The sequence below is a fragment of the Spea bombifrons genome, chromosome 4 (genome assembly GCF_027358695.1).
Source record: "Spea bombifrons isolate aSpeBom1 chromosome 4, aSpeBom1.2.pri, whole genome shotgun sequence".
Taxonomy (NCBI): domain Eukaryota; kingdom Metazoa; phylum Chordata; class Amphibia; order Anura; family Pelobatidae; genus Spea; species Spea bombifrons.
Window position 1 is genome coordinate 62,205,598 of NC_071090.1, and position 26,321 is coordinate 62,231,918.

General features: G+C 42.5%; 1 protein-coding gene and 1 long non-coding RNA gene across 6 annotated transcripts in view; one reads left to right on the forward strand and one right to left on the reverse strand.

Moving 5' to 3' along the window:
- Nucleotides 1–26,321, reverse strand: part of MAGI2 (membrane associated guanylate kinase, WW and PDZ domain containing 2) — a 401,461-nt gene that overhangs the window by 139,673 nt on the left and 235,467 nt on the right. For all 5 annotated transcript variants that reach the window (XM_053465469.1, XM_053465466.1, XM_053465467.1 and 2 more), the window contains one exon: nt 12,438–12,557. In XM_053465469.1, the coding sequence (XP_053321444.1) occupies nt 12,438–12,557 (120 nt within the window). The remainder of the gene's footprint in view (nt 1–12,437; nt 12,558–26,321) is intronic.
- Nucleotides 7,886–9,123, forward strand: LOC128492791 (uncharacterized). Its single transcript, XR_008354138.1, has 2 exons — nt 7,886–8,350; nt 9,043–9,123. It is a non-coding gene; the product is annotated as an uncharacterized LOC128492791 (long non-coding RNA).

A 26,321-nucleotide genomic window follows, 5' to 3' on the forward strand; every position in this document is an offset into this window, starting at 1 on the left:
GACTAATTTATGTTCGCTCAAATAACAAGGTATTCAAACCCAAGTACCAATATAATATGGTATATGCATCTGTTTTTATAAGTAATAGAAAAAAACACAAATATATCATAAATAGTGTTTTCCAGCTACAAAGTAATACTTTCAGGATAACAATCTCCATTGTTTTCTTGTTTCTGTATTTGTAGTTGGAACATTATGCAGCCTGTAAACCCTGGTACAGTTTGTATATTGCTGTGTACATTACTGTGTATAATATCCTCGGTATTCAGGGATAGTCATTGGCCTTTTATAATGTTTTTAATAAAAAGTCACGAAACACCAATTTTTAGCTGAAGTATCTTTATTCAAATTTGTATGGGAGTTATATAGCATTATTCAATTAACATTGATAATAAACAACTTATTTGAAGGCTAAAGATTTTAAGCCATGCTGTGGAGAACTCTATGTGTACACACAAACTCATACATCATTCTCTCCAGTCACTAACTACATTATCCACTGCCTGGATAGATACTCCAAAATATACTGTACATGCTTAGCATGGATATAAAGCCTGGCCACAATACTTCTCTATACAGATATAGAAAATAGCTACAAGCAGATAGATATTCTTACTGCATTATGCACTGCACTTTGAAGAGGGCAACACTGACCACATTACATTATGCTCTGTGCAGAAAAAAGATTGATCACAATGTGCACTGCAGAATAAAGACCAGTCATATTATGCACTGAAGATAAGATAAACCAGATGCTCTCTAGTGATACATATAAGAAATGTCATTAGCATCCCTGTGACAATAGTATATGATAGCTATCACAAGTTAAAAGACTTTCTTTTTATATCATGCTAATGATGTATAATCATTAAAGCAATTAAGAATTTAACAGCCAGAATCAAGCATTTAGTGTATGAATATTCATGGAAATAATAGGGCTATGACCATTATGCTTTTATAATAAGAAACAAGCCTGTACATTTCCTAGATGAAGGATCCATCCTGTAGCTATATAGCATGTGCATAATGACTATTATATCTCAACATATCTCAAATGTGTGTGATATGTTTCTCCCTTATTTTCACTTGTGACCATTACAAAGTGCACTAGAGCACTTTGGGAGTTTCATAAAAAATATACATTTTGGTGCAAAGTTGTAGAAGTACATCAATCATCATAGTAACCAAATGGAAGGTCCCTGCTGGTTTTAAAAAACATTAGAAAACACCGACATAACTGACACATTTCAACTTATCTGCTGAAATCTTTCATTTATAATTTACTTAATTATGGCTCTCCAATACGAAACTTGAACAGTATAAGCAAATTTAAGTATTTTTTCCCCCAAATTAAGAAGATTCAAGCTATTTATCATTGGCACTGATGTCAAAAGTATCACCTTGTGAGTACAAATACAACTGTGCATTTAAAAGTTTCATTCAACAGAACATCTACAGCAGATGACATTTTAAAAAGCCTTAACATTAAAAAAAACACATTTATAGTCAATGTTAGAGACTTTGAAAGGTCTTTTCTGCTATAATCACATTTTCTGTCCTACAGATGCAAGATAAACATCATTGAATGAGACAGCTGGTTATTTGAAAATACCGACACCACTTGCATTACAGAGCCATAAAATACATTAATGAGTATATTACTATATAGAACTACTATATATCAATCCTTCAAAATAACTGTGTTTGTCAACATACTACTGGTGATGTGTCTATGAAGTAAGCGCACCATATTTTTGTAAGCCATTACAGTGTCACTTAAGATCCATTGAGATATTGGTAGACCATGTAGGCATCAGTTGAATAAGTGATCCAAATATAGTTACAAACAGTATATAGTTATAAGAAAGCACCACCAAATAACCATTAAGAAAAACCCACAAAATCACTGACACATTGGGTATCTGTACCATTTATCCTCCCTATTAAAGAGAAACTTATTTTTAATACTGTGTATACCGAATAAAGTGGCCTGGAAAGTAATGGCTCAGGGCAAACATTGGAATGCAGTTTCTGCTCTGGTGAAACAAACCCTTATGTTCATTGCATTTATATAAGAATTAAATGTCATATGCAGAGCTTAAATAAATGTTTTTCTGAACATTTTCTACAGGAGAATTTGTTTTGACTTATATAGCGTCATCATAAGTGGTGTACAATGGATACATGCATTTCAGGTAACCAAATATATACAAACAGCATCATTAGTATTGCACACTAGGTAAAATGCAGACTGCCTCCAAGATGTCTTTAAAAGGACTAAAATAAAACATACTAAAAGTAAGCAAATCATAAAAATAACTGTAGGGAAACATATTCCACATCATTAGACAGAGGTGGACTGACCCATCATGAGGGTTGTGGGCCCACGAAGGTCAGGGTGGTGTTTGAAGGAGCAGGACCGGTGGGGCGAGATCATGGATGTCCCAATAACCAGCCAAAACAGTGGCATAACTACAGGGGCGACCCTGCAACCACTTGTTCCTGTGTCCCTGTGCCCGTTTAAAATTGCTCAGAAAGGGCCCTTCCAACCAAGGAAGGGTCCTTTCTAAACAATTCTGAAATGGCACAGGGACACAGTAATGCAGCGGAGTCACGTTATGTCATGTGACCCCGTGTTGAAGCACTCACTGTGCAAGCAGTCTGGCCTAAAGCTGCAGGAGCGATAAGGGGGTGCTAGAGGGAGTTGGTATGTACGTTTGAACGCATGTCTATGTATAAGTGTGCGTGAGCATGAATGTCAATGTATAAGTGCGAGTGAGCATGAATGTCTATGTATAAGTCTATGTGCGTTGGGGTTTGATGTCATATCCTGGCGCCCAGTGCTGAAGACACACCCACTGCTGGACCAGAAGGCCATTTCTTAAAGAAAATAGAAAGGTAAGAAAAAGAAGAGGAGGCAAAACAGACTAAGGTGGAGGAAGTGAAAGAGGAACCAGAGACAAAGGAAAGGCAAGAAAACATTGTGAAAGTGTTAGAAAGCATGTAGCATGTGTGTGATGGTCCTCTGATGGTGGTACACAATAACTCACATAGTGTATACCACCATAAGTGCCTAGTTACACATAAAGCTTAGTAAATAGTGATGTCAGTTATGCTGTACCACCTTCAGTGTCTGGCACAATATATAGAGATGGGAGTTATGTTGTCCCATCCTCAATGTCTGGCTCAGTGTAAAGTGATGGCAATTATGCTTTACCACCCTCAATGTCTGGCTCAGTGTAAAGTAATGGCAATTATGCTGTACCACTGTGAATGTCTGTTACAGTATATAATTATGGCATGGCATTTATGCTATATCATCAACAGTGTCTTGCTCAGTATATAGTGATGGCAGATATGCTGTACCACCGTCTATGTCTGGCCCTGTGTAAAGTGATGGTAGTTATGATGTACCACTTTCAATGTCTGGCACAGTATGTACTGATAGGAGTAATTCTGTACCACCGTCATTGTCTGACTCAGAATATAGTGATGATAGTTATCCTGTGCCACCATCAATGTCTGGCTCAGTATGTAGTGATGGCAGTTATGTCATAATAAATATAGTTACTCATAAATTTTTTATACTGATTTTCAGTATTTATATATTTATAAATAGAATATCTTGTACTTTTTAATAGCTGCAGATTTTATTTAATAAATATTTAATAATAATTATATTTATGTGTGAAAACCACAAATTAAAATTTATTTACACTGCTTAAAAGTATTTAAAAGGGGTGGTCATGATAGTGTGGGGCATCACCACAAGGGGCCCGTGCCTTTTTGTTGCCCGGGACCCTAAATGGTCTCAGTCCGCCCCGGTCATTAGGGCTTCTACAGAGTTACATTTTTTTTTTTTTTGAAACTGAATTTTTATTGAGATCAGACATAAAAATAACACAAGAATCCTCCATGTAATGCATAGGAGTAAATACATAAAGAAAAACAACAGAAAAAAATGCGCACTACAATTGGACAGTACTACAAGTATACCGCCATACAATGCGGAAAAACAATGTAGAAATATCATATGGGTATAATATGTATACAATATGTCACACAGATCTCAGATTTTACATTTTTAGGAACAGGGAAGGGGAAGGGACGGGGGAGGGATGGGGAGGGATGGGGGAGGGATGGGGAGGGATGGGGAGGGGATGGGGAAGGAAGGAGAGAGAAAAGAAAGAAAGAAAAAAAAAAAAAAAAAAAAAAAAAAAAAAAAAAAGGGGGGGGGAATGAGGAAAGAGCGAGAAGAAGAAAGCAGTAAAAGAAAGAGAAGAAGCCCAAAGGTAATCAAGATGCCAGAGTCGCCTTCCGATACCAAACGGTCCGCAAATCTTTCAGGATATAACCACTAGGCATAGGGCAGAATGTAGCAGTATAATACTCATCCCAGGTCGCCCAAGTGTCATGGAAAATGTGTGGAGTGTTAGAGGCGGAATGCGCCATCTGTTCATAAGTACGGGTAGTAGTAAGCGCATACAAGACGTCCTGAATCGTGGGAGGGATTGGGTCCTTCCACTTGCGCGCAATGCAAACCTTGGCTGCGATCAAAACATGACCCAGTAGTTTTCGCAATGGGGAGGCTAATGACGGGGGAAACATATCCAACAACGCAATCTCCACCTCGGCCGCTATTGGAATATGCAACAATTCCACTATGAGATGAAAAACAGCCGTCCAGTAGGATTGGAGCACAGGACAGCCCCACCATACATGGAGCATGGAGCCCACTTCCCCGCACTGTCTCCAGCACAATGGGGAGGAGGAGGGGAACATTTTAGCTAGCCTGGAAGGAACATAATACCACCGAAAGAGAACCTTCCTATTGGTTTCGAAGTGAGTAGCATTTTTTGAGACCCCCTGAAACGAGGAGAGGGCATGATACCAAGTTTGAACATCATATTCCCTGCCAAGTTCCCTCTCCCATTGTAGCATAAATGGAAGTTTGTCATCAGACCCGTGACCCAACAGAGCAGTATAACAAACCGAGATGGCCCCCGGAACACAAGGGGCTTTCAGGCAAAGCCGAACGATCGGGGAGTCAGGACAGGAGGCAGGGAGGTCCCTCAGATGCTGCGAAAGGACGTGCCGAACCTGTAGATACTTAAAGAAATCACGACTGGGCAGGGAAAAAGTACTCTGCAGGTCCTGGAAAGAACGTAGACGACCCCCGGAGAACAAATGGGATACCGAAGTGACACCACAACGTATCCAATTATCTAAGTGGACATGAGGGATAACGGGTTTCAACGAAGACAATGGAGCGTGCCCGAGAAGGTGATCAGGAAACCGCAACATGGATTTATGTTTGTCCCACACTGCCAACGAGAGCGAGGTCGTGGGTAAGGCATCCGGCAGTGGAGGTCTAGAATTCTTAGGAAGCCACAGAAGATCCCGTAGCAAAAATGGGGAAGTAAACAAGGATTCATGGTCCACCCAGGCCACCCTAGATGGATCTGAAAAGAGAAGAAGGGTTTGAGCCAGGTTGGAGGCAAGATAATAGAGCCTGAGATTAGGAATCCCCAAACCCCCAAGTAATTTAGAGCGCTGTAGAATATGATACGGAAGCCGGGGCCGTTTGTGGAGCCAAAAAAATTTAGACAGTCTGGTTTGCATCGTACGAAAAAATCCAGAAGGCAAAGCTATGGGCAAAGTCCGATAGAGGTAAAGCAGTTTGGGCAGGGAATTCATTTTGAAAGAGACAATACGGCCAAGCCAGGAAATCTCCAGTTTTGACCATCTGTTTAAATCGTCACAGATTTTGTTCCAAAGCGGTAGAAAGTTGGCTTTAAATAAGGAACCAGCCGACTTAGTAATGCGGACCCCCAAATATGTAATAAAGTCCGTACGCCAAGAATAATGAAAAGTCCCGGACACGGCGTCAATCACCGAAGTCTCGTATCCTATATTAAGAGCCTGCGTTTTATGCCAATTAATTTTGTAGTACGAGAGATTACCAAAAGTAGACAATAACGCATGTAAATTTGGAAGAGAAATCGTTGGATTAGTGAGTGTCAGGAGGACATCATCAGCGTACAGACAAATTTTAGATTCAACGGAGCGTATGGGAAAGCCCGCAATATCGGGGTGATCTCTGATGGCAATCGCCAGCGGTTCCATGGCTAGAGCAAACAAAAGCGGCGAGAGCGGGCATCCCTGGCGGGTGCCATTGCTAATAGCGAAGGGCTCCGAAAGAAAGCCAGAGGTATAGACTCGCGCACGGGGCTGGTCGTAGAGGACAGAAACTGCGGTAACGAATTTCTCTGGTAAGCCAAAAGCCCTCAACGTAGAGAGCAGATACCCCCAATGAATGCGGTCGAAAGCCTTCTCCGCATCCAAAGAGAGCAGCACACAAGGTGTATTAGTAGACTTCGCAAGATGGGTAATATTAATAATGCGCCTCGTATTATCAGACGGTTGACGACCTAAGATAAAACCTACCTGATCATTGCGGATCAAGGTAGGAAGCAAGGTATTCAAACGGTTAGCAAGCAATTTGGAATAAAGCTTAAGATCCGTGTTTAACAGGGATATAGGTCTATAATTTTCACAAGCCGAAGGGGACTTCCCGGGTTTAGGGATGGTGACTACATAGGCTTCAGACATTTCACCAGGAAGGGGTGTAGACTCCAAGAAACAGGAAAAGAGATCACTTAAGCGAGGAGCCAAAATAGATTTAAATTTTTGATAATAAAGATTGGAGAAGCCGTCTGGACCTGGGGCTTTATGAGACTTCAAGCCGGCAATGGTACGCTCTACTTCATCAGGTAAGGGCGGCGCCACCAAAGCCTCCCACTCATCTGCAGAAAGCCGAGGGATTGAAAGAGAGGAGAGGAAATCAGCAATCTCCACCGAACGCGGTTGCGGTAAGTCCGTCTGTAGACGGAGGTTATATAAGGAGTCATAGTATTTCGCAAACATATCAGCGATGTCTTTTGGATTATACACCCTCCCACCCTGAGAAGTCTGCAAATAATGGGTAGTACAGGCAGACGTCTGGAGTCGGAGCTTGCGAGCCAACAAGGAATCAGCACGATTCCCCTTTGCATAATACTGCAGGTGAAGCCGACGTAACGCGAATTCCGTGTAATGTAGTTGAAGTTTATGTAATTCAGCTTTGATCTCCCTTATCTCATCCTGAGTGTCTTTGGACCAAGATGCTTTATTGGTAAGCTCCAAGGACACCAGACGGTCAGTAAGTTCTGAGATCATACGTAATCTCTGCTTCTTTTGAGCAGACGCAATTTTAATAAGATGACCCCGTATGACTGCCTTATGGGCAAGCCAGAGGGTGGAGGGCGAAATCTCCGGAGTGGCATTGGTCCGAAAATACTCGGCGAGCGCGTCCGCAACATCCACGCATACCTCCGTCTGTTGCAAGAGACTTTCATTTAGGCGCCATCGGGCTGATGGTGACAAGGAGGGACCATTTACCAGGGAAATCCACACAGGAGCGTGGTCAGACCACGATATATGTCCTATCTCTGCGCTTTGAATCAACTGCAGGACCTCACCATCTACCAAGAGCATATCAATTCTGGAATAACTTGAATGAACATTCGAGTAAAAAGAAAAGTCCCTACCTAAAGGGTGTACCACCCGCCAAGTGTCAAAAAGGGAGTGTTGGTGAAGCAAATCTTGGAATTTTTTACCCTGGTCCGTCAGTGTCCTCAAATATCTAGTAGACAATTTGGCGGAAGAGTCCAAGGAGGGAGTCGAAACGAGATTAAAATCTCCTCCAGCAATCACTCTACCCTGCCTCAGCCTGTGTAGTTTAGTGAATACATGATCACAAAAAGCGGTCTGACCGGAATTAGGGGCATAAAGATTAAGGATAGTATAAGTGGTACCGTCAATGCAACCCCGAACAATAAGGTAGCGACCCTTCGGGTCACGGGTCTGAGACAACAACTGAAAGTGAACTTGTCTACTAATAAGTATAGCTACACCCATAGTCTTGTTGGCAGCGCGCGCATGATATTCTAGGGGATAATATTTGGACGCCAGTAATCGTGCTTGGGATTTAGCGAGGTGGGTCTCCTGAATCAACACCACCGTAGCCTTACGCGTTTTGAGCTCCTGAAACAGCATCCGACGCTTATGTGGGGTATTTAATCCCCGAGCATTAATAGAAAGGAAGGTAATTTGCATCTTGGTACAATAGCAGTGGCAACTGGATAACGACCGACTGACCTAAGTGGCAAAGAGAAGAAAAAATAGAAAGAGAGAGAGAAAGAGAGAAGAGAAGGAAAGAAAGAAAAAAAAAAAAAAAAAAAAAAAAAAAAAAAAAAAAAAAAAAAAAAAAAAAAATTAATAAATAAATAATAAAAAAAAAAAAAAAGGGGTGGGGGAGGAAGAGGGGGAGGCAAGAAGGGAAGGAAACAAAGGAATTGATAAAAAAAGCAAAAGCACTTCAAGAAACACACAATTTGCGCACAACCTCAATGGTTATACAGAACGATGTGCTCAAGAAATACAGTGAACCGTATGTGGGGGCAAAAAACCAGCAGTGGCTAGGACTAGCTGGCACACAGGCGAGACAATGTTAAGAAAACTAAACATTTCTCCGGACATCCGGAAGACAGTATAAGGGAAATAGTCATAAAGAAACCCCGAACAATAAAAGTCATGAGAACCAAAACATTGCATTTATACAGAATCATAAGATTCCCACGGAAATGAACAGGCAGCAAGTACAACCAGGTGTAAAAGCATGCATAGAAACACAAAACCTTAAAGTATAACGTGTGAGACCCCCCCCCTGCCAGAGGGGATATAAAGAAAAAAAAAAAAAAAAAAAAAAAAAAAAAAAAAACAACCCAGCAGGGAATAGACGTGTGTGTATGTGTGGTACATAAGCGCCGTTAAGGGGAATCCCGTGCGACAGGACTCAGAAAGCCTGTTCGAGGCCAAAAAAAAAAAAAAAAAAAAAACCAGCAGTAGCTATGACTTGCTGGCACACAGGCGACTGAGAAATCGCCGGGCACAGGGAGGATAGAACAGGTGAATCAAGCAGAGATCCCCTAGTAACCATAGTCAGAAAAGAGAGAAAAAAATAAAAAAAAAAAAAAAAAAAAAAAAAAAAAAAAAAAAAAAAAAAAAAAAAAAAAAATAAAACCAAGGTAGGTAACCGCATTTATGGATACAATAAGGAGATGGGTGGGCACAAAACTTAGCCCTGTGGAAGAGTGTGCATATGAACAATACAGAACCATGTAATACAATCTGATATCAAAGTAGTTGGGGAGTTTGTCAGGAACGTCACGAATATAGAACAGATGCAGGGCACACAATAGAGACCATATGTAGTGGGCAGGGCCATACAATAGATCCCATAAACAGCAAATAAGAGAAAAGGAGAAATAAATAAAAAAAAAAAAAAAAAAAAAAAAAAAAAAAAAAAAAACTAAATAAATAAATAAATAATAATTCCAAGTCACAGTACCCCAGAAAGATACATGTAAGTATAGACACATTAAATATGGGAAAATAAACATAATTGTGAACATGTGTGTATGTAGTGCAGGAACGACGCAAAGGTAAACCATTTGTGGAATAAATAGTAAGGCCCAGACGAAGCACGCAGTAAGGCCCAGACGAGGCCATAGAGATACATGCAAGTGTAATCACATTAAATATGAGAAAATAACCATAATTGTGAACATGTGTGTATGTAGTGCAGGATCAACGCAAAGGTAAACCATTTGTGAAACAAATAGTAAGGCCCAGACGAGGCATGTAGCGCAACATGGAGAGGCAACACAGAGAGAAAAAAAAAAAAAAAAAAAAAAAAAAAAAAATAAATAAATAAATAAATAAATAAATAAATAAACAAAAAAAAAAAAAAAAAAAAAAAAACAGTGAACCAAGTGCCGGCACAGCGACACTGTAGCATCCCATATAGATACACCAAATGTATACGGAACGAAATCTCAATACCCTGCAGAGAGCATATTAAACATAAGAGATCACATGTGTGTGTGCGATGCACGAACGCCTCAGCCATATGTTCGTAGGGAGACAAAGATGAAAACTCGAAGCTCTCAATGGGCGAGTAGGGCAATATGTAGACATGAAAGAAAAAAAAAAAAAAAAAAAAAAAAAAAAAAAAAAAAACCCCACTGAGACATGTTAGCCCATAAGTCGTGAGACCATGTGGTGCAGAAATGAATGAGTGGCAAAAAGGGAGGAATACGTCGTGTGCATGTGTGTATGTGTGTATGAGTGTAAGAGTGGTCAAATGCGGGGTCCAGAGGGTAAAATAAAAAACCCCCTCACGCAGTGGGTAACCAATAAACATATCAATAGCCCCAAATCAGTGAAACTGTGGTTGTACAACAAAACCAAGGAAGGGGCTTCAAATATCAACAAAAAAAAGTCAAAGGATACCAGAGCAAAGCAAAAACAGAGGGCTTATCTGAGAGTCATGTAGACACAGGAGAAAGCCTTGAGGGTGAAGCGGACACCGAAGCAGCCTTCGCATGTGATCGGGAATGGTGTTGCTTCGTTGTCCGCTTTCTGCTGGGTCTCACTATGTCTTCATCTGTGGGTGAACGTCGAGGAACAGGCATAGAGTCCAGTTGGTCTATGGTTGTGATGTCTTCGTGGACTAGGTGCCACTGTTGTAGAAGATCAAGCCCCTCCATAGGTGTGCAGGCAACATGAAGAGATCCGTTTCTGGTAATGAGGAGCTTTGTGGGAAAGCCCCATCTATATGAAATGTGGTTTTTCCTCAGGGCTAATGTAATCGGGATAAAAGTACGGCGTTTCGCCAGTGTGGCAGAGGAAAGGTCCGCAAAAATGTGTAGGTGCGTGTATGGTGCAGGAAAGGAGGGATGTTGACGGGCCCGTTGCATAATAGCCTCTTTAGCCGAAAAGTAATGGAGGCGTAAAATCACATCTCTGGGAACCGTGGATGGCAGGGATTTCGGTTTCGGCACTCTATGAGCCCGATCAAGCCGCAGGTCCGATTCCGGGATGTCTGGTAAGAGCACGAGGAAAAAAGAGCGAAGGTACGCATGCAGGGCCTCAACTGTCACCTCCTCAGGAATGCCTCTAATCCGTAAATTGTTACGCCGAGAGCGATCTTCTAAATCAGCCATTTTAGTAAGCAATGCAGCATAATTATCTTCCAATGCATTGTGCCTGTCAACTAATTCATTAAAGGTGGATGAAAAGTCAGAGAATTTATGCTCCATGTGGTCTGTACGTGCCCCCAAATGCGCCAGGTCTTGTTTTAAATCTGAAAGCATACCTTTAATGGCATCAGTCATAGAGGATTGCATGGTATCCAGCATGTGTCTCAAGATTCCTGGGGTCACGGGAGCCTCTGGGTCAATATCCACTTCACCATCTGCGTGATCAGGCTGTGATGGCGGGAAAGAAGACTCGTCGCCATCTTGTTCTTCACCACCCGTCCGTGTACGCTTGGGAAAGTAGTGCTGTAACTTGCTCGGGGTCTTCTTTACATGTTTCGTAGACATCTCCTCCGCTTCAGGGAACGAAACGCTACTCGGAGAAGACACTGTCTAGGAGAAATAATGGTTGTAGCCGCGGTATCGCTCGTGTGCTGGCGGAGCTCGTCTCTCACACGTCCATGCAGCTCCGTTGCCAGGCCACGCCCCCAGAGTTACATTTTAACTGGTTAATAGCCATGCCGTTGTGATAAAGTGACCTGGCCCTTGCCAAAAACGTAAGGATTAAGCAGGCTGTCAGCAAGTAAGAATTTCATTTCATTTGGGTGCTAAGTGCAAATATTTGTTAGCTCTCCAATACATTGACTTTTATTTATCTACATATTGGCTGTTCTGTCACTGCCGTATCTCTCGTCATAGGAAATATGACTTTACACACTTTGATGGGTGATTTAGCATGCACTTAACACATTCATTGGAAATATTAGTCCAGACAAATACAATAGCCTATTTGAAAGAAAAAGTGAAAACAATTTCTGTATTCTAATGGCACCAAGCATACATTTTCTGATAAATTGCATAAGATCATGGTTAACCCTTAAACCGTTTAGGTTATGAAAGTTACGCAATTTTTTATTTTATATCAAAAATACACGTCCTGGTTTTTACACAGAAGCTCACGACTGTCACAATAACTCTCGTATTGCAACAAAACAGCCTCATATTTAATGATGGATTGTCTTGTGAATAGTTTTCTTAATGATTTCCAATATTACATTGTTTACTAAAGTCAAACCACCTTAACTTTTGTAATGTATTGTGATAAGACTTGTGGATTTTATTTCAGTAACTATGCAGACAAACTGGGAAAAAATGAAACAGTGTTTTCTTCTAGTCTTTACACTGCTGTAAATCTTGTTCGAGATGCCCATGAGACACAAGCAGCTTGTAGTTCGGATATTTTTTACGCATCAATTTCTGTGTACAACTCGGGAACAAAAAGAAGCAAAACATTACCTTCATAGGTTCCACTCTCTAACAGAGCACCACTTTTCTCTAATTCCATAAACGCTTCCACCGTAATAAAGTTGTAGTCCACACCGGGAACCTCCCCCTCTTTAGGCTGTCTTGTGGTGCCTAGAATTAAAAAGAAAGAGAGACTGTTTGAATCACACATCATCACATTAGTGCATTAAAAAAGGCTAAATGACTACTGATGTCATAATGTATATATCAATAAGCTTTCATACTTCATTCATAATGAAATGGACTACGTGATTAAATTAAATGATCATATGTTCTATGATATTGTCAATACAAATGTTTAAATATATATCGCGTATGGAGACGTTGAAATCCCCAAGAGTTCATTTAATGGTCAAACAATATTGATTCTTCTTACATGTATGCAATGGCAACTAAGTATCTCTTGAGAGCCATTCTAGGACAGTACTTGAAAAACCTACTGCATTGTTTTGAAATATTGTGGTTAGCTGATACGGACATAAACTAAGTAATGTTATCTAAGTGACTGACGTGGTTAAATGATACAATTTCAGTTCTTTACTGCTGGAACAACAGTGCTGTCATTTCAGGGGCAAACAGGCCAGTTGGCAAACACTACTTATTGCTCACCTTAATTTACTAATTTTTAGAAATCAAGCTAAAGATATAATTTATGCAGGACATTCGGACATTTCTATAGACTCATTGAGATGCTAAATAAAACAAGTTAATACAGATATTATGACGTGTGCCCAAGAGCCAGAGCCCTGCTGTCCCATGATGTCTGTTGTCCAAAGATGTCTGTGTATGCTTGTTTAGCAAGCTGTGGTGGCAGCTGGCTGGCATTTCAGAAAAGCCTACACTTCCAATTTTTTGATACCAGATCACAGAATGCTTGGTGGCTTTAAGATATACATAATGTTCCATATCAATCAAGTTTGCAATATTGTATGTTTACTATACACAAACTGTTCATATATAAATAGTGTAGGAACGGGGAAGCATGAAAGTAATCAATTACCCCCAGATCAAGCCAGGCAACACATCACAAGTGTGTGGCAATATTAGGCAATATTAGCCTACCCCCCCCCAATGCTTGATGTTCCTACAAATAAGCAGATGTCAGTCTTGTTAGATTTGCTATTCTGGGGGCAATACAACAGAGTGATGCCAAACTAATATTTCAATGCTGGCAAACAGGTTCTACAAGATATGCAAAGGAAATGACTGATTAGTATTTCTTAACATACATTTAGTTGAATGTGTGCATGATTAAAGTATTATTTTTCCATACAGTGCATTGAAATCTTTGGCTCAACATTTATATTCTTTCAACATCTTGCAGTACAGAAAGCAGTGGCACATTGGATCTAAATATTTTAGTAAATGTGTCCCTGCCTATAGGAATCTGATGATGAAAGTAAAAGTCTTTTTTTCCTTTAAATGTTCTGCTAGCTGGTATTATAAGAAACAGCAATACTACAGCCATCAATATGAATGGTAAGAGGCAATGTAGGAAAAAAACATACAGCCTATGACATTTCACATCCTTTTACAAGAGGTAGTAGATTAAACATACTTTTATTCATTATTCATACAAAAAAGCCTGCATTTCCTGGACCCTCTCACTGTGTAATAGATGTTCGCCATGCGGCTCCATCTACTTATGTTGATTATCATCCTACACTGGTTTTGTTCCCAGTTGCTTTTTCCTAAATCTCGCCTACAGATGCTAGATGCACATTGCTGTAATGCTTCCTCTGTGCTAAAAGGTAGCATAGGTAAAATAAATGCAATTCTTGTTTATGCAGGAAATAAAATGACGTTTTATAGCATTTTACATTAAAAAATGTCTATAATCTCATAATATGTGTTTAAAAGGAGAGAGTGGTATATAAAAGGGAATTATTTAAACATGTAACGCCTACATAAAATATTTTTTTCAGATTTAAGTATGTAATACTGTTTGGTCAGCTCTGAAGAATATGCTGTTGCTGTATAATTAACCGATTAACGTGTGTTTCAATGTGTGGCAGCCTTTATTTAGGTGTTGATGTAGTGTATGCAAGTCTCTGTACTACTAAATACTTTATTACATGATCATTAACACATTCATAATTCACAGTATCGCATGTGAAGATATAAAGGCTACTATTTCTGCTTATATATGCCATTATGCCATTGCGTTTAATATGTGACACAATTTTAAGGCAAGACAGGAGGCTTCCTATTTTGCATCTCTTCCTTTACTCTCACAAACAGCAGCAAAGAAAGGGTTAACTAGAAACAATGAAACAACCAATAGAACATCATACAGGAGGTATATAAACCCCTAAACCTTCCCCCTCTTCCTCTTTCTTTGCTGCTCACCGTGGATACAGGTCAGATCATTTGCTCCTTTGGTGCTTTATTTTCTGATTTGTGGTTCTAATTTGTCAGTGATTAGTTTCCTTATTATTTACTTAATTATTTAATTATTTAATTATTTTATTATCTATTTTATTGTTTGGTTACCTATTTATTTTATTATATTCTGCGTTATAGCGTTCTATTTTCCCCTGTGGATTATTTTATTTGTGCTTTTATTGCCCTTTCTTGCCTTTAGCTGGTTCGCCTATTTCGTCGCTTTCCAGCTCTGTTTTATCCCTTTCGTTCCCGGGTTTTCGTTCCCAGGGGGGGGGGTTTCTCCGTTCCCCTTCCCCGGGAGGTTATTCCCTTTTCCGTTCCCCGCTAGGTGCCCTCCGGCACCTTTCTATTTCCCTTCTCCTGCCCCGGTGTGGGGCCCGTTTATTTTCTTTTCTTACCTTTCCGGTCTTCACAGTTTTCTCCCTCTGTTTTTGGCGGCATTTTCTTCTTGCCTCCGTCAGTGTGGCGGCGGCCATCTTAGCTCTGGGCATCGTGCGTCTTTCCAGGGTGTCCTTTTTCTTGCGGCGGCCATTTTTCTTTTGGGCAACGAGCTCTCACATCGCGTGATCTCGCTGCCATTTTGGTTCCTGCTTTGTTGGTTGCCGCGGCGGCCTCGCGCTTTCCCGTGGCGGCGGCCATTTTTGTTGGGGCTCCGGATCTCGCGTGTCGCGAGATTCGGACGCCATTTTAGTTTTTCACAGGTTTTTCGGCAGTTTGTGGCGTTTTTCCTCCGTGTGGACGACTCGTTTTCAGTTATTACTCGGTCATTGTGTTGGAAGGTTCCTCTACTTCAACCACTGGTTCCTGCTGGATATTTATTGCTCTCCTATTCGGATCTCCACTGTACTGACTGGCAGGGTGAGCTCCTGTTACATTTATATACTGTATATGTTTATTGTGCTGCACGGCCACTGGGTGAGCCCCTACTAAAACCTATATTTATATACACACAGGCCTATTTGGGGTGAGCCCCTGTCTTCATATTGCACTACCATTGTTTGAGTGAGCCTCTCTCTGCATTCAACATGTCCCAGGACGACACTCCTACTCAGGATGCCTTCATGGCCTGGTTAGAGTCCAAGTTTTCCTCCTCCATGGAATCTCTCCTATCCAAGATGACGGCTAATATGCCTCCAGGGCAACCCCCTGCACCCTCCAAACCTACTGCTGTGCCATCAGAAGTTGACTCTGAGAAGTCTGACGAGGAGGCTATTGGTTCTAAGCGCCCTTGGAAGGGTAGCAGTGTGACAGCTGGCAAGGGTAAGGCACCCGCAAAACGGCCTAAGACCTCAGACACCCCTCTCTTAGACTGTGTGGAAGGTCCCTCTCAAGACCCACTCTCCATAGTGGATGAATGGCGGGCTGATTCCTCTGATGGATCTGAAGCCTCAGTAAATCTGGTTTCGTCCAGAGACTTTGACTCACGCTTCGTTCGTGAGTGTTTGGTGGATGAGCCCCACCTGGCCGAGCCTCAACTACCTTCGGGTTCAGTTCCTTTGGCACATGCAGCCTCCACCTCCACGGACCTCCCAGTCCTTGATCCTACGGGCTCCTCACTATTTGACCCGCATACCATGCGCCATCTCAGAGCCACTGAATGGGCCCCTCCGGAACATATTGCTCTGTATATTCATAAGTGGCTTCGTAAATCCCTGCCTAAGGAGGTGCGCAACAAGATGAGAGCTGAATGCCCACGCCCCTGCATACCGGATAAGGTGGCTCTAACTCCTGAATTTGACCCCAATTTGGTCTCCCTGCTGTCCCTCCAAAAGCGGGACCCCAGAAAAGGGCTGGAACAGGGTCTCAAGTCAGCCCAGGACAAGCTGCTGGATCTGGTGGGCCCCGTTACCCAAATCCTGTCTCTGGCCGACAGAGCCTTCCTGCAGGCGACTCCCCTCGACCCGAAGCTCGTTCGTGATTGGGCTCAGCGGGTAGTATGCCTCCTGGGCAATGCCAACGTGGCCTTGACCACCGAACGCCGTAAGGCGGCGCTATTTCGCATGGATCCCCGCCTGGCTGAACTAGGCTCCAAGGATTTGGGGGCAGCGGCTAATGGTCTCCTGTTCGGGGACTCCTTTGTCAAGGAACTGAATAAGCATGTTTCGTTGATGACCTCCTGGAATAAGGCCAAATTGTCCATGCGGAGGGTCTTTCAGCCAAGCTCTCGTTTTTCCTCTAGGGCTGGACGACCGAGGGGCCGGGTCGCCAGCCGTTCATCGTTCCAAGGCTCCCGAAGTTTCCCGCAGACCCAGTCATCTTACAGATCGACATTCCAGCAGCGGTCCTTCGCCCCGCGCGGAGGCAGCAGAGGCCGCGGCGCTACCGGATTCCCCAGAGGCCGTTCTGGATTCGGTAAGCATGAGTTTTTCTTGTCCTTCTTCCCTTCCTCGGGTGGGGGGCAGGATATCTCGCTTTTTCCACAACTGGGTGTGGATTTCGTCAGACCCTTGGATCCTCCAAACGGTCCGGGGGTTTCAGATAGACTTCGTATCTCCTCCCCTTCAGTTGCGCAGGCCTCTCCCCATTCGCAGGTCTTCCTCCGACCAGGCCCTGGTAGAAGCGGAACTTCGTTCCCTTCGCGACAAGGGCGCTATTCAGCGGGCGTCCGGTCCTATCGGTTTTCTCAGCTCCATCTTCCTGGTGCGGAAACGGTCCGGGGAGTTCCGCCCGGTTATCAATCTCCGGGCCCTAAACGCGTTCGTCGTGTATCGCCACTTCAAGATGGAGGGTATCCACCTCCTTCGCGACCTTATGTCAGAGGGCGATTGGTTCACCAGGCTGGACCTTACGGACGCGTACCTGTCCGTCCCGATCCATCCGGATTACCGACGTTTCCTGCAGTTTCGCTGGGGCAGACAAATTTGGCAGTTTACGGCTCTGCCGTTCGGCCTCAGTTCTGCCCCTTGGTGCTTTACGAAGCTCCTAAAGCCGGTCATGGCCCTCTTTCGCTCCCGGGGCATCAGGTGCATCGTCTATCTCGACGATATCCTGCTCTTCTCCCACTCCAGGGAGTCCCTCCGGGTTCAGACGGACTTTGTGGTCCAGTCTCTTCACCAGCTCGGATTCCTGGTAAACGCAAGCAAGTCCGAGCTGTCTCCGCGGCAGCGCATCCTTTTTCTCGGCTTCGAGATAGATTCGCTGGCTGCCATGCTTCGCCTCCCGAGGCCAAAGATTGTGGCCATCCGCAAGGAGATCCGGGCGCTCCTTCGGGCAAATTCCTGTTCTCTCCGTCTCCTGGCCCGGGTGGTGGGCCTCCTCTCGTCGTCCATCCAGGCGATTTTCCCGGGTCCTCTCCATTATCGAGCCCTGCAGCGCCTCAAGGCACATCATCTCCGCAGGATCCCGTCCTACGATCAGCCGGTTCAGCTGACCCCCGAGGTACGCCAGGAGCTGTCCTGGTGGCTTCGGCATATGGAGGCGTGGAACGGTCGGGCGATCTTCGGATCCCAGCCGGATTTCGTCCTCGAGTCGGACGCCAGCATGCTGGGCTGGGGTGCAGCCTCCGCCTCAGAGGCGACCGGGGGCCTTTGGTCCCTGGAGGAGCGCTCTCTCCACATAAACTGTCTGGAGTTGATAGCGGGGTCGTTCGCGATCAAGAGTTTGGCCAAGGACCGCACAGATTGCTGTCTCCTCCTTCGGATGGACAATGTGTCGGCCGTGCGCTACATAAACCGGCTCGGCGGGTCTCGCTCCAAGCGACTTACGGAAGTGACCAAGGACATTTTCGAGTTCTGTCTGGCCCGCAATATTACACTACAGGCGGAGTATCTCCCGGGCGCGGAGAATCTCCTGGCCGACTGGTTCTCGAGGCACTGGCGGGACGCCAGCGACTGGAGACTTCATCCTCAGGTCTTTCAGGCTCTCCATCGCCGGAGGGGTCCTTTGTGCCTGGACCTCTTTGCGTCTCGGACGAACCGGCAAACGAGGGACTTCTTCAGTTGGCTTCCAGATCCTGGCGACGGACGCCTTCTCCCAGGAGTGGCTTCTGTCGGGCGCTTATGCCTTCCCTCCGTTCGCTCTTATTTCAAGGGTGGTCCATCATCTGCGTCGGGCGGGGGGGTCCCTGGTTCTAGTGACCCCCTGTTGGCACTCTCAGCCGTGGTTCCCGGCTCTTCTGGAGTTGTCCTTCCGGGATCCTCTGGCCCTTCCTCGTCTCCCTTCCCTCCTGTCGGGTCCGGAGGGTCAGCCTCATCCTCTCATTGCAGAGGACCGTCTGTCCCTGGTTGCTTGGACGATCTCGGGGGCTCCCGAACGGTCCCAGGCCTATCGGAGGGAGCTCAGTCCCTGCTCCGGGAATCTTGGGCTCCAGGTACCAGAAAGTCTTACCGGGCTGCTTGGCGACGCTGGGCTGCTTGGTGTGTGGGACGACAGGTGGATCCCCATTCGGCCTCTTTAGGCTCTGTCCTTAATTTTTTGGCTGACTTGTTCGAGTCGGGCAAGTCTTACCGGACGATCAATGTGTTTCGTTCGGCTATTTCGTTCGGGCACGTGGGGTTCGCCGGTGAGTCTGTCGGCAAGGCGCCCCTGGTTTGTCGCCTTCTGAGGGGTATCCGTCTGTCTCGGCCTCCGGCTCCTCGTTACGAATCCCTCTGGGATGTGGCGATGGTGTTGGATTTCCTTCGCGCTTGGCCTGCTAATGAATCCTTGTCTCTTCGACAGCTTTCGGCCAAACTTACGTTGCTTCTCTGCCTGTTGTCTTTCCGCCGGGTTTCGGATGTTCGGGCGTTTGATGCGTCCGGTATCTCTTTTTCTCCTGAGGGCGTTACTTTTCGGGTTCTTCGGAGGACCAAGTCGTTGTCCTCCTCGGTGTCGTACCCGTACCTTGCTGGTGATCCTCAGCTTTGCGTGGCTCGGTGCGTCCAGGTTTACCTTGCCCGGTCGGCGGTTGTCCGGCCTCCCTTGGTCTCCCAGCTCCTTATTTCTTATGTTAAACCGTTTAAGGCGGTGTCTCCCCCTACGCTGGCCAGGTGGGTCCGGTGGCTTTTGTCTCTGGCCGGAGTGGAGCCGTCCTTCGGCGCCCACTCGGTTCGAGGAGCGGCTGCTTCTGGTGCCCTGCGAGCGGGTGCCGCACTCGGGGACATCCTTCAGGCTGCGGATTGGTCTCGGGCCTCCACGTTTCGCTCCTTCTATTTTCGGCCAGTTTCTTCGGCAGCTGTGGCGCTTTTGTCGGGCGTTAAAACTGCAAAATAGGAAGCCTCCTGTCTTGCCTTAAAATTGGAAATTATTCTAGCCTTGGTGCCTGAATAATTATAATTTTAATAAAGACAGGAGGCGAGTATTTTCCCTCCCTCCTCTCCCTAGGGATAGGTTGTGTTTGGTGGTAAGTATGCTCCTTGCCGTGGTTGCGCGGTTTTCTTTCTCGCGTCTTGGCTTTCCTGCGCTGGTTTTCTGCTCTGTTTTATGGGCTGTTGTGTATATTTTGTTGCTGGTGCATGGTCCTGTTACGTTTTTCTCTCTTTTTCCAGCTTGAATTCATCGTCCGCATGTTCCTGTTGCGGTTCGCCATTGAGGGCGCCTGACTGCCCGGTTTGAGAGTTCTGCTGGTCCAAGCTCCGGTTCCAGTTGCTGTTCTTCGGTTTGGTTCTCCGTTGCAGCGGTTCTGATGTTCCTCGGTTCCGGTTCGCAGAGGACGAAAGAGGAAGAGGGGGAAGGTTTAGGGGTTTATATACCTCCTGTATGATGTTCTATTGGTTGTTTCATTGTTTCTAGTTAACCCTTTCTTTGCTGCTGTTTGTGAGAGTAAAGGAAGAGATGCAAAATACTCGCCTCCTGTCTTTATTAAAATTATAATTATTCAGGCACCAAGGCTAGAATAATTTCCAATTATACATAACTCGTGTTCATTATAATGATGCTGCTGCCTTGTGTTCCTCGCCTAGTTTACCAGTTTAGTTAGTTGGTGACTGTGCAACTACTATCGGGGAAAGTCTATTAAACAGCGACTACATGTCCTATATAGCGATGTCACTTCAAGCCTATAGAAGAGCAGAAAGCCTACCCATTTACCCATTAGAATGCTAGGATGGTTGGCAGGATAAAAATGATGAGGAAAGACTAAATGATTTAATACGTACAGCTTAGAGAAGAAACACTGAAATAATTTTAACAAAGTACTGAGAGCAGTTTATATCAAATGGGGATAAATGGTAAACATAAAACAAGAGGTTCCTAGGCTTAGATGTTGCAAGAAAGTTTTACTTTACTGGGAAACTGGAACAGCCTACCAGCACAAGTGGTAGAGCTCAGCAAAGTAAGGGGACTTAAACATGCAATGGATAGGCATAAAGGTACCCTGAATCTAACAGGAGACCAATGACTGATTAAGGTTTGAGTCTTAAAACGCAGAATAAACCAGGCAGTCTAGATGGGCTGGATAGTTCTTATCTGCTGTCATACTCTACATTTCCTAGTTTAGATGTGGTTAATTATTTCCATGAACAGTACATCAAACCTAAAACTAATATTTAAATGAAATAAAAATTGTGTATATTAATGTTCTAGAACGACTCTAAACATTCCATGTTGTTAATAGACTTGGACCATTTGAATTCTTATCTCCAGATTATGTTTACACCCCTTCAGCTGTAAAAAATGAACAGAATAATTAAGGTGCCTAAAGCTGGTTTCTCCCATTACCAGATGGTGCAATGATGCTAACAGTTTACAATATTTAAAATTTGAATGAAAGCCTAGAGGTTCTCACAAAAGTTAAGTTAAAATATTCAGACATTTTGAACAGGTTATGTTTAATATCATTGAAGCTTCTGATTTCTATTTCCATAAAAAATAAACTGTAATGAACTATTAGTTATAACGAACTTCTGTTTTAAAATACAGCTGGCATTTGTCATAAGTATATGTTCTCTACTATTCAGCAGCACACTCCTGGATGAAGCGTGACCTACCTATTCATTCATATATGGATTAAATGGGTACATAAAGTAGCTATAACTACTATGTGAAATGTAAAAAGTAATATCTTATTATTGTTATTATTGTCAGTAATCACACGTCTTTAAGTATTTATATTTAGGAGCGACGGACTCTCATTAGACCTCCTACACCCAGTGATGTCCCTCTTTTCTAGGAGCTCAGAATGTTTGCTGAGTATGAGTGAATCACAGTGTTCTAAAGCTCCAAAAGTAACAATAATGTACGTAGAAACAACAGAAACAGTTTCCATACATTACATGTGTAAATAAAATACGTTCTTTTTCTAAATGCTTTACTCGGTTACATAAATAACTATCTAGAGGTCACAAACTACAATCATCAACTCAATCACTAGATGTTATATACTTTAAAATTTAATAAGATGCAAAAACCATTTGGCCCATCTGTCCCACTCTAGCCTGTCTAAATAAAGTAACTCATTCCTCATATCACAAGGACAAAGACATTTGGCAATGACCAAAGGCAATATACGATAGTAATAGTAACTTTAAGCCAATGTACAGTAGAGACAGACTGAAAAAGCAAAGAGATATAAGAGCACTAGGTAGATGAAGGCAACACTTCATGAACTATTAATGGTGGGTTCAGGTTGAAAAAGTTAGGTTTAGTGATGCATAGTACTGATGTTTCTGGAATATTATCACATAATATGCTCTAATGATTTCATGATCATACTCTAAATACCATTACATTTATATAACATGTTGCTACGTCATATATTCTGAAAAAAATAGATATGCCAAAGATGGAAGGAGGTAAATAGATATAGATAGATATATCTATATATATCTATATCTATATCTATATATCTATATAATAGATAGATATGCCAAAGATGGAAGGAGAGCTTAGGTAAATATGAGATCATATTTTGGCTCCACAACATAGCTTTGCTCATAGAGAACATTAATGGAAACCTGACATAATAAAACATAACTACATGATCAGATGGGTTTGAAATAGTGGCCTTCTACGCTGAATTAAAGGGTCCACATCCACAGTGCATCCAACTTCTTTACTTTGCAAAACTTGTTATTAATGCCTCTTTTTTGTATTTTTATTGGTTCACAGATTTGCTAATTCAAGTTCTATTGAAAACACACTGGTCTTCAGTTTGTTCATTTGGTTACTCTTTAGGTGGGGTTAAATATAAGACATGAGTTCTTTTGGAACAACAATTGTAGCCATGTGCTAAAATATATGGCCAATGTCTGAGAAGATTCCATAGTAGTAGTATTGCTGTGCAATGGGCAGCCACAATTGCAGACTCCTGTCAAGTGATGCCGTAAAACAGTACATAATGGTAGAGAAAAAAATCACAGAAGTACTCCCTGATTTTGACAATTCCCACCTTAACCTTATGCCTGCTCTTGTTCCACTGAGCGTGACGTTGTGACATCCTTAGATGTCAGGGGATAAGGATGTTACAAAATAATCACTAATAACTGATGGGAAACTCTGAAGAAAGTGACAAATACCACATAAAACCACATCACTGAGCAAACAGGTTTGTCGCAATTGGAGTTCTTACTGAAATTGTTTCTCATAATTTCCTCATTCTTCTCTTGCTGGTGTCACTGTCACATAGGTCACCTTAGCTGCACATCATTGTGACTGACCTAGATCTGTAGGTTGTTCCAGTTCTTAAAGCAAATAGCTCAGCAAACTATTCATCACAAAACTTCCAATTATTTTGTTCCGGTTGTCCCGATAGATAGCCCTAATTTTCTATGCTGCATCTTTTCAAGATGGCACCCTAGGTTTCCTGTTCGGAACATCCTAGGATTTAGTAGCTAAATATGGTCACCACACCCCTTTGAATGTAAACATTCCACAAATATACGTATAATATTGCTCGTTAATGTTAATATTCTATTTTTTCTATTGCTTCTCGTGATAAGCCTTGGAGTGCTCAGGTCAAGTGCAGGTACAATTTTCTACAGATAAACCATCTAAAATAATTTTTCATGTCCTCTTTCTGCTGAGAAAAGTATTCTTTGATCTCTAGCCCGGATTGCTTTTCTGCGAGTACGTAATAACAGTGATTTTTCGTCAATGACACATTGACTGAGTAACCTATATCAGGTGTTAGAGAAACATGACAACTCACGCAAAATGCAGCCTTTATAATTATTGAAACTGTAAATGACAGGTCTATCTAAAGAAAGAAACAGATCTTGCTATTGCAGTGTTCAGTAGCGGAGAGTTTTTCATTTCTTTAATGTATGAACATTTTTTCTAAAGTTATGGAAAAAAGAAGAGGCAGGTGTTCAAGCAAATGTGTTATTACACTATTAGAAAAAAAAAGTAGTACTTATGTCGTACAACCAAGAAGAAAAAACAGACATAATAAAAAAACATTCTGGGTAGGAAGAAAAAGCTACAATTATCAGAGACGAAGAGTTAAAAAATTGCAATTTATAGCATTCCGCTTCAACTAGATTTTGAGAAATAGTATAAGATTAAGTCAAAAGTAAGATTTGATATTAAACTCATCAGAGCTCAACTTTTTGAAAGGTCCAGAAAATTGTGCAACGTTTTTATACGCAGTTAACATTTCTATTGTTTATTATTTGGAAAATACACACAGCACTCATTTTCTCCTTCAACTTAAACATCCACAATAAAGTGTCCTTTGTTATGGCCTATGCCGTTCCTGATATTCCTATCTCCGTTCTAAATCTCAACAATCTTACAACTTGTGGCAACATTTTTTTTTTCAAAATGTTAGTAAAAATGTGTTGGTGTGCCTGTTTCTTATTGCTTATTTAAAATGAATGTATTTTTCATCTTTCAGCAGTAGCAAACAAATGGATGTTTGTGCTGCAGGCAGCTGTTATCTGACAAAGTAGAATAAATGTTTAAATAGCATCACATAACTATTCATCTTTTCGCTTGATTTCTCTTTGCTGAATTGTATAGTGAAAGTCTCTGATGAATTACTTTCAACTGGTTTAGAAAATCTGTAGATTTATTAATACATAAATAAATTTGTTTATGAATACCGCAAAGGTGCCTTTTTATCAAGTACTGTGAAAATGAACAAAGGTCCAACGCCTCTCTTAAAAAAATATAGCAGATTGTATCATTTTTGGTTGTTTTATAATACTTATGAAACATACTCTAGTACGGCCATTTTGAATTCACTGTAAGAGCTGGCATCGCTAAATGTCCCAATCGCGTGTACTGTAGTAACGCAGGTGGGGCTACTGGCACAACAAGGGCTATTTCTAAACCTTAGTATTACACTACATCTACCCATGTTTTCTAATGCTCACAGGAAACGTTGTATTCCTAATATAATCAAAACAATACACCAACAAATCACATTAATATAGTGGTGTTACAACAAGGGTTACAGGAGATTAAACTAGGCCTAGGGCTAGATTTCTAGAGGTTCCAATTGCTCTGCATCTTGTGTATGTCATATGCTGGAAACATCCAAGGACTTTAACTTGGTAAACTGATGAGGCAGCAGGGTTGGTGTGCAAATGTCATATTCTCTATACCACGAAAGGTAAATGGGAAAGGTACTTTCCTCTCACAACATGCTGTTCCCTGCATGCTAACCCATCTACGCTCATATATAGTTACAAATAGTTCATAAGGTTGAAAAAAGACCTAAGTCCATCAAGTTCAACCCTTCCACCTAACCTTCCTATTCTTGATCCAAAAGAAGACAAAAAATCCCCTAATTAAGCTACTTCGAATTCTGCCATCAGGGGAAAAATTCCTTCTTGACTCCAAGAGGCAATTGGATTTATCCTTGGATCAAGAAGCTCTAAAATATTAATGTTATTCTATTTATATCCCTGTATGTCATGCCTTTCTAAGAAAATATCGAGGCCCCTTTTGAACGTATCTAATGTATTTGATAACACCACCTCCCTTGGCAGTGAATTCCATACCTTAATTGTCCTCACTATAAAGAATCCCTTCCTTTGTCGTCTATGAAATCTCCGCTCTTCCAGTCTCAGAGGGTGACCTCTTGTTCTTTGTACATTTCTGTTAATGAACAGGTCACCGAAGAGCTCTTTATATTGGCCCTGCATATATTTATATAATATGATGCACTGCCTGTTTTCACCCATGCCCCATACAGGGCCCATTAAATTATTTTTACATTTTAAAAGCATGGAGAGCTTTCTGCTTCAGTGTATATCTGGGCTGAACATCTTCACCAAAGGAGGTACATTCCACCTTACTTCCATCTACTAGGCCAAACACCAAGGCACCCAAAAGACATCTTCTCACACTCAACACCCTCTTAGTTATATTGCCTTCGAAGGGAAGCCAGGCAGGTGAGTGGTGCTTGGATACGTCTATTCCTTCCACCCACTAAAGTCTGCCCGGGGGTAGCCTTGCCCCCTGAAAAGGGAGAGCTCCAGGTACATTCATTTTTAGACTGCTAGTGTAGGGCTAGGCAACACTTGGTTCCACAGTTGTAGTTGGATAACCCTAACAACTATGATCTTTGGATACTATAGCTAGAGGTGCGGTCTTTTAAAACTATGGGAACAGAATCAATTTGTTTAC